Raw genomic sequence first — 8,928 nt, 5'->3', positions numbered from 1 at the left:
TGTGCTGGCCTCTTTTCTATTCGCGCCATTACCTGGATGCGTTCATTCATAGCTGGAGGCAACGATTACAAATGCACAAAGGCCCCGTACTCCATCGGCCGCCCGCGGTCATATTTTTTGTTTCTCACAGAGCCTAGCCTACCAGGAAAGCGCACCGAGTCTGTGGGCACTCGGCGTCATCCCGATCTACGCTCTCCGCCCACAGATAAGTGGATAGAAAACACTGGATGGAATACTGGTAGACAGACTCGTAGGTGTACATCAGTCACACGTAGCATACGCGTGTGAAACTCCGGAGTAGCCCGCGCGTCCTCGGCCCGGCCAGTCCCGGAATTTCCGGGATGGCTCGCTCATTGGCTCCAAAATCCGTTCGCGCGCGACGACGCGGCGCGATCTAGCACCGCACCGGACGTGGAAGGGTATCGTCGTCATCCGGACCCACCGAGGGACAGCCGCGCCTGCGCCGATGTGGTGTGGGACCGGCGGGCCCGCGGGTTCGGGCCGGCGGAGGGATTCCCGGGCAGGCGGCCCCTGCCCGGCCTGCCCGCGGGCACCTCTCGTCTCCCTCTCCCCCTCCCCGGGCGGGCTATAAAATGGGCGCGCCAAGAGCCTGGATAACGCAGTTCGCCGCTTCGTCAGGTGTGACCCCGCCACCGTCGGCGTCTTCCTCCTCCTCCTCCTGCCGTTTTCGTCGTCTTCGTCCCTCCGTAGGTAGCCTTCTCCGCCCCCTCCCTCTTATCTTCCGCTCGATCTTATCTGCTGGTACCAATAAGATATTAAGAAAGCATGTTGAGATGTAGCACTAGTACTTGATTATCCTAAACCTGTGTTTCGAGAGTGAATTCTGCAACTGTCAGTACTGGAACGTCACTAACTGGACGGTGCTTTCCTTCGTTCTTGATTTGATTCGACTGCCGCTCGCTGCGTTACGCGCGAGGATTTGCTCCCGGATTCTGTATTTATGATGATTGTTTCGGGCGGTTTGCCTTTGTGCTGCGATTCGTTTAAAGGCGGGGCGCGAGACGCGAGCTCTGACGACGATCTCTCGGGACCTGCAGGCCGGTGGAGAACCGATGGCGTCCAACTACGTGGACACGACGGGCGAGGAGGGCCGGTTCCACGGCCCGCACCACCACCACCACAGCGCCGGCACCACCCCGACGGGCGCCGCGGCGGCGTCGTCGTCGCCGCGCGCCATGCGCCGGAGCTTCTCGTCCGCGTCCTCCGGCGGCGGCCACAGCCACGGCGGCGGGGCCAAGTGCGTGTGCGCGCCCCCGACGCACGCGGGGTCCTTCAAGTGCCGCCTCCACCGCACCAACTCCCAGGGCCACGGCCACCCGCACCCGTCCCCGCCCACCTCCCCCGCCGCCGCCGCCGCCGCCGCGCCGGCGCAGGACGTCCCGACGTCCTCCGCCTCCTCCCGCACCGTCGAGGCCCAGTGAGTCATCGCGGACCAAGGAACCCAAGAAAATGGGCGAGGAGCAGAGGAGGACAGAGAGAGAAGAACAAGAACATGATCGAGCGTCAGAAGAAGGGAGCCTATTAGTATTCCCCTTGCTGTGATCCGTGTTACCGAAAGATTTTTGCTTTCGCCTTTCACCTTTTCTCCTGTCATTTCTCATTTCTGTGTGGGATCCCTCGGTTTCTGCCGCTTGATTCCCCGCCTGCATCCCTTCTTCAGATGATGATGCTCCAGTCCAGCTCCTCCTTGCCCTTGCTTCAGCCCCTTCTTCTACCTCCTGGATCGCCAGCCGAGAGACGGTGAAAACGGAGGCCTATGTAATTAATTCGCCATTTGTCATTCTAGTATTGGAGTACCACCCTTGTTGTGATGATGCCTGAGATTAGATCTTGCGCAGATTCCAGCCAGAGTGTGATGGGCATGGCTTGTGCTTCCGCCGGGCAGCATGGTGGTGTGCTCTGATTGATGCTCATTAATGCAGCGGTTGGATTTTTGCTGAACAGTCCAGCCAGAAGCAGCTGCATCTCTTGGCCGCTTTCCTTTCAGAAACGCTTCAGTTACCAGTTTCCTTTCGGGTAGAGTTGGTGCCAATCTTGATCTTGCGTAGATTCACATTCTAGAGTGTGATGAGCTAAGGCCGTGTTTAGTTGTGTTTAGTTCGTGAGGCCTGTAAAGGTAAAAAAAATTGCGTCGGAATCTTTCCAATTTGAAGTAGTAAATGAAGTCTACTTACAAAACTTTTTGCATGGATGAGTTGTAAATCGCGAGACGAATCTAATGATGCTAATTAATCCATGATTATCAATAATTAGCGGTTGGTTACTGTAGCATAACAGTTGTAAATCTCGCGATTTACAACCCAACCATGCAAAAAGTTTTGTAAATAGACTTCATTTAGTACTTCAAATTAGCAAGATTTTTTTTCACTTTAATGTGTTTATGACTTTTTTATGTTTACGGGTGGGAACTAAATAGACCCTGAGCTTCCATTGCGCAGGAGGCAGGCAGGACGATGACCCCCACTGACGGACGTGGGTTAGCAGGTCGATTTTGCTGAACCCCCTAGTCTGAACAAGCTACCTGTCTTTGCCACTACATTTCGGTCTTTCAGGAATCTTGAAACATCAGTTTTTTTAGAAAAAAAAAGAAATCTTTTTGTTAGAGATCTTTATCTGTGGCACGCAGCTTGGAATTGTCGAGAGAGATGATGTTCTAGATTCCTTGGGAGGTGGAAAAGTGGTTGCTCAAGCCTTGAAGGCGGAAACGACGAGGTACCTGATGTATTCTGATTGCTCTCGTTGGTTGCCGCGTCAACTCTCACCAAATTCCCCGCTCCGACCCAGCTTGAACGAGACGGGTTAGGATAGGGATAGGGATTAGTATCACGATTAGGACCGGACCCCTTTGTTATTTATTTATTTATTTACCACCAGTGGTGCGTTTCGAGATCACCCGTGTTCTCGACCACCAGAAGATGATACTACTGTATCCTACTGGGGTCTGGGGCCGTCTCTGAGATCCAGCAACAGTGCACGGCGTGTATGTGTATCTGGCAGGTAGATTCAGAGTTCCAGATGCGTGCGTGATCCATCGCGGTGAGTACTAGAAACGCTTCTGCAACCACCGCGCCAGGTCTGGGTCTCCTAACTCTACATCACGGGGTCGTTTCCCCGTTCTCAATACACTACCCCTCAACGGTTACTTTGGTGAACTAAGGCTCTGTTTAGAAGGATTTTTTTTCAGCTATCGCTTCACATAAAGGTAAACTGAGATGCTGTAGTGCAAAGTCGTTTCATAAACTTATATGAAATAAACTAGTTGGCAGGTGAAACTAGTTTGTTCTTCGGCGATAATACCGTTTTGGGGCAAACGACCCCGTAAGTTGTTGCATCTTTGGAGGTGACGAACACAGTGGTTTTGCTAGTTCTCGGATGAAACACTTTTTTTTCTCTTTCTCACTGCTGTCGCATGGCTAGATGGATGGGCTCGCACGGGCTCAAATGCAGCATGCCTTCTTCTTCCACACTGCATGCTTCCGCAACAGGGCGGGGCCATCTCATTTTTATCTATTCTTAGAGCAAGGATTATAATATCGTTGGCTGCTAGCGGTAAGAGAAAGCTGGCACATGCAGCAGCAGTAGTGGACACTGCATCATTCAATGTTTTCCATATACTCTGCAGCAACAGCCACCAATATGAGTCAGTCGCCTGCTTTCTCTCCTTTCCACGTCAATTTCAGCCGACTCATCGCCACCCATAATATTTGCTCTTATTAACGTGACTCCAAATGGTCGTGCAGGTGCGGTACCAAGTACCAGCTAGTTCGTTTCTACCTGAATTCACTCCCCGTAGGTCTTGATCATAACCAAGCAAGCATCCGGGCGGAACCGCCATTTTTGGCCGAGTAAATTCCCTGTGTGGCATTGGAAAATGTAATCCATCCCCTATGTGCCATTAAAAATTAGCACATCCCTTCAGTGCCATCGTTTTTAATTTTCCATCCCCTCCGTGCCATTGCCGTCAGAAAACACGTTAACAACGTCAAATTGGTTCAAGTTCAGACTTTTTTACCCCTCCTTCCTCCTCTCGGCCTCTCCTTCCCCTCTCCCGGGGCGACGGGGAAATGAAGGCCCTGCCGCACCGTGCCGGGGCGCCGCGCAGACCGCACCCAGCTTGGCAGCGCTGTCGACCTACGCCTGCCCCTGCCGCCCCCGTGACCTCTCTCGCTGCTGAACTCCCTTCCATCCTCTGCGCCCGTGCGCACCGCCTAGCCGCCACGGCCCTCGCCTCGGCGCCCTCGCGCACCGCCCAGCCGCCGCGGCCCGTCCCCGCCTGTCAGGTGGCCAGCGCCGCCGCCATGCGCAGCCTGTCTGTGCCCTCAGCGCCCAAAAGAGGGGCGCGCGGCCCTCGCTCCCGTCGGCCGCCGCACCGCTGGCTGGCGGCCCTGCTCGTCCGACGCGTCACCGGCACGGGTTGCCGGGGACGCGCAGCCGCCGGATGCCATGGCGGCCGGGGAGAGCAGCAAGGCGGCGAGAGCACCCGGAGCTCGGTGGCGTTGAGCAGCGCGGCCGGGAGGGTCCCGTTGAGGGCGTTCCCGGCGAGGTCGAGGTGCTGCAGGTGCTCGACGCGGCCGAGGTCCGGCGGCAGCGCCCCCGTGAGCCGCGCGTTGGGGAGCACCAGGCTGATGACCCGCGACACCGTGGCCGCCGCCGGAGACGCGTTGAGGCCGCCCGCGCCCGCCGCCGCGGTGCCGTTCCACGCGGTGGCGTTGGTGGCGGAGGCCGAGGTGACGTTGACGGCGGCGGCGGCGGCGGGCTGCGGATAGCCCTTGCAGACAACCACCCACGCGAGCGCCGGTTCGAGGAAGACAATCGCGCCTGCACTCCTGGCCGGCCGCACGGGCCACGTCGCCGCGCTCGAGCTGCTCTGCCTCCCACGTCGCACGGACCGGCTGCCTCCCACGGTCCGGGCTGCTCCGCCTCGACGCGCTCCCGGGGAACCGGCTCTCCAGCCCGCTCCCCGACGCGCGGCAGGCCGCATCTCGGCTTGCGGCGGCGTCCCCGGCGAGCTCCTGCGGCGGCCGCAGCCTCCCTAGTCGTGCCGGGACGACGGGCCCGGCGGCGACCTGGCGTCTCCGTCAACTGGCGCTCGCGCGTGGTGCGGGATTGGGACCTCCGCTGGATTGGGGGCGAGCGTGGCATGCCGGCCGGACGCGGGCGGTCGAGCCGAGCGCGGGGAGAACGGAGGCGGGGCGGCACTGGCACGCGGCCTCCCGTCCGTTACTCTGAAACGGGGTTAAACGGAGACTTTTTAGCTTACTGCGGGCCCGACTAGTAGTAGGCATTGGATCTATTTTCAAGAGTCAAGATGCACCCAATGTCACGCCTTGACATGATGTCACTGAATCCGGTTCCGTGGGCGCTCGGGGGACAAGGTAACGGAGGGGTATTTTGGTCTTTTCCCAATACTCTTTAAAGGATCCGGTAGGGAAAGTTAACAGCAATGGCATAGAGGTGATGGAAAATTATAAATGATGGCATAGAAGGGATAAGCTAATTTTCAATGGCACATAAAGGATCATCTCAATTTTCCAATGGCATAGGAGGAATTTACTCTTTTTCGCCCCGTGTTCCTTATCCGGAGGCCGATTCCGACCCTGACCCGCTCGCATGTGCGCAGATACCAGCTTGCTCCTCCTCCAGTTGCTACGCCGATTCCTTTCCATCCTGGCTCGCTGCTCCAGCGCGCCGTGCACGCGCCAGCAGTCAGCAGGTGCAGGTCACTGGGATGCCTCTGCGATTCGCCGCAGTTTTCAGTGCGACCTCAGCCGAAAGCCTGTCGCCTCGCCCGGTAGTTACTCCGTCTGTCAGATTACCGCGGCACCGTCGGAGGGAAGGTACGCAATGCAAGGAGGCCACCTGGGCCGGCATAAGCACCGTCCCCCTGCTCAGTCCCCTCGAGCAGCACGCTGCACGCCTGGGTGGTTTTCTATACTCCAGTGTCAGTGTGCTTGAGCTCGACGCATTCAGGTTTTTTTAACACTAATTAGAAGTATTAGATAAAATCTAATTACGAAATAATCTTCGCAAGTATGATACTGTAGCACGTGGTGTAGTTAATAAAGTCTTTGACCGTATGAGTAGAGGATGATAGTTACTGTAGCACCACTGTAGTCAATCATAGTGGAACTTGACTCATTAGATTCGTCTCGAAAAATTACGCTCGTCCATAAAAAGATTTCACAAATAAACTTTGTTTAGTACTCCATATATGTATTCTTCTTTTTATGTAAAATTTTACGAAACACGGCGCTTGTTTGTGTTGCTTGCGATAGTGGATAAGGTCGAGTGGAAGCAGGGATCCGATTCCAGTTTCAGACAAACAATAACCAAAGATGCATCACATGTCAATAATATCAGTATGACAGGCACTTTGTTTGTACCTTTTACATATTCATGTACTCTGTCAGTATGTAGGAGTACTAGCTACTGCATAAGCGGGCAATTTTTATTTTCTGTCAGTCACACGGCCAGTGTAAGCTGGACAAGTGTCCGGGCACACGAATAATTGACCTGACTTGGTGGACTATAAAGATGCGGGCGCTAAGCTCTAGCTCGGCACAAATACAAGCACCATTCTTCTTACCAGTGTTCTTCAGTTCATCAGCTGTAGTGCTCCTCCCTGTTATCATCCTCCAGATCTTGGGAGCTTGTGGTACAACGAGTCGGTTGTTGTGAAGCGTAGTGTAGTTGGGTCCAGGTGTTAGTCTGCTGGTGGTAGGAAGCAGAGCAGCTCAGCCAGCGAGTGAAGATGATCGAGACGTTCATCCACGAGGAGTACGTGAACAAGCGCCGGGAGCAGAGGCGGCAGAACCAGCAGCAGCGGCGCCGGCGGCCGATGAGGGCGCTGCAGATAGAGACCGAGAAGGGGAAGCCGAAGCTGCCGGCGAGTAGTGCGGCCGAGGGTCAGCAGAGCCCGAGGGACCAGCACCAGCCAGCCGCCGCGTACAAGTCCCCCGCCGGGTCGCCGACGGCGGCGGACGCGGCGTCCTTCCGGGACCATCTCTTCGACTACCTCAAGCCGTATTAGTCGCACCCTCCTTCCCTCTCTCTCTCTGTGCAACTGCAAGTCTACAACCCTTCCTGCAGTTCAGCTTTAGGGGGGCGTTTAGTTCCAAAATCAAAAAATTTTGGATGTCACATCAATACTTTGACCAAATGTCGGGAGGGCTTTTCGGACACTAATTAAAAAACTAATTTCAGAACTCACTTGGAAACCACGAGACGAATCTTTTGAGGCCTTTGACCGCATCATTAGCACATGTGGGTTACTGTAGCACTTATGGCTAATCATACCCTAATTAGGCTCAAAAGATTCGTCTCGTCGTGTACATCCAAACTGTGTAATTAGTTTTGTTATTTAATTATTTTTAGTGCTTCATACATGTGTTTAAAGAGGAGGTGAAAATTTTTGGGTGAAAATTTTTGGGAACTAAACGGGCCCTTGTAACTTGCTAGAGCGCACCAAACCAGTTACATGTGCAACCAACCCTTCCTGGTGTTCAGATTTAGTATATTAGCATCGGCTGCTAGTGGAAATGAAGCGTACTGAGACCTCGAGCTGATCTTGTTTGCATCTGGAATGGAAGCTTTTGAAATTACTTGACGTATGCAGCAGTTGTTTTTGCGGCGAACAGTTTGTTTTTTCAGTTTGATGTCCGATCTACCAAAGGCTAAGTGTCACAAGATACATTCTCTAACCGAACCGGATGCACTCTTTTTTCTTTGAAAGATAACTGGATGCACTCACTACTGCAAAATAGGTCTTTCTTCCATGCCATTTGTCCCGGTTACTTTTGGGCCCGGGACAAAAGGTGGCTTTTGTCCCGGGTCTAACGGCTAGCCGGGCCAACGTGGGGAACAGGGGTTTTTTGTCCCGGGTGGAGCCACCAACCGGGACAAAAGACCCCCCTTTTTTGTCTCGGTTGGTGGCTCCACCCGGGACAAAAGGTCCAACCCTTTTATCCCGGGTGGTAACACCAACCGGGACAAAAGGGTGACTCTTTTGTTCCGGTTGGTGTTACCAACCCGGACAAAAGGCCTCTTTTATCCCGGTTGGTGTTACCAACCCGGACAAAAGGTCTCTCCACGTGATAGTTCAAAAGGAAGTTATTCTATATTGAGTCACATGTACTACTTAGATGAATTGGCAAAGAAACCATGCGTTGGGCAAGAGGTCTTGGGATCGAATCCCGTGGTGAGAAAAATTTTTTTAACATCAGGCACCTTTTGTCCCGATTCTTCCACCCGGAAGCCTTGTCCCGGTTCCAAAACCGGGACAAAAGCTAGTTTGGAATCGGAACAAAAGGCCAAATCTGTAGTAGTGACTCTTGTGCTCATCTTTGCGAGAAGATTCGCATGTGCATTGTGCAGTGGGCTTCGTCACAGTTTCTTGCAGACGCGTTCCTAAGGAACCTGTCCTCTTTCTTTCTTCACGCACTGAAAACTGGAGATTTCGTCTTTCAAAAAGAAAAGCTGGAGATTTCCCACGGAAATCATAGCATCTCCCAGTTTAGTCAGATATACCGCACGAACCTTCCAAAAAACAAAAGATATGCCGCATGATGAAGCTACACTCTTGACTCAAGTCTGTGCTACTTGTCAAACAAATAGTGGTATAAATCTCTCTGATCTGCCGTTAAGACTTAAGACCCAAATGACTAAGGATGGCACCCGCGGGTGTGGGTGCGGGTTTGGCGAAAACCCGCCCGCAGGCAAACCCGCGGGATTGGAAAAAATCCGCCCGCGAGCAAACCCGCGGGTGCATTTTTGCACCCGCACCCGCGGATTTCGGGCGGGTTTCGGGTGCCCGCGGGTCTAACAACAGATGTAATAAAAATGTACAAATTCATCAATTTAAACAGTCAAATAACACATTTCTATAAGTAATAAGAGCAAACTAGCATC

General features: G+C 53.8%; 1 protein-coding gene across 4 annotated transcripts; it reads left to right on the top strand.

Moving 5' to 3' along the window:
- The first annotated feature begins 577 nt into the window (after nucleotides 1-577).
- On the top strand, nucleotides 578-2,724 carry LOC120655902 (homeobox protein B-H1-like). 4 transcript variants are annotated; one of them, XR_005667765.1, is made up of 3 exons: nucleotides 578-711; nucleotides 1,059-1,779; nucleotides 1,860-2,205. XR_005667765.1 is itself a non-coding variant. In XM_039933881.1 (2 exons), the coding sequence occupies exon 2, from the start codon at nucleotides 1,074-1,076 to the stop codon at nucleotides 1,440-1,442; it is 369 nt and encodes a 122-aa protein (XP_039789815.1). In that variant the 5' UTR covers nucleotides 610-707; nucleotides 1,059-1,073; the 3' UTR covers nucleotides 1,443-1,964. The 4 variants fall into 4 exon arrangements, 2 of the variants coding, with proteins under 2 accessions (XP_039789815.1, XP_039789816.1); XR_005667764.1 differs by lacking the exon at nucleotides 578-711 and adding an exon at nucleotides 2,460-2,724 and having other exon boundaries at nucleotides 1,040-1,779; nucleotides 1,860-2,037; XM_039933881.1 differs by having other exon boundaries at nucleotides 610-707; nucleotides 1,059-1,964.
- The last annotated feature ends 6,204 nt before the right edge of the window (nucleotides 2,725-8,928 follow it).

This window comes from Panicum virgatum, chromosome 1N (assembly GCF_016808335.1).
Source record: "Panicum virgatum strain AP13 chromosome 1N, P.virgatum_v5, whole genome shotgun sequence".
NCBI lineage: Eukaryota > Viridiplantae > Streptophyta > Magnoliopsida > Poales > Poaceae > Panicum > Panicum virgatum.
This window is presented reverse-complemented; position numbering and strand designations above follow the sequence as displayed.

Excerpts from the sequence above, each read along its gene's own strand:
- LOC120655902 (XM_039933881.1), top strand. The coding sequence starts at position 1,074 with ATGGCGTCCAACTACGTGGACACGACGGGCGAGGAGGGCCGGTTCCAC.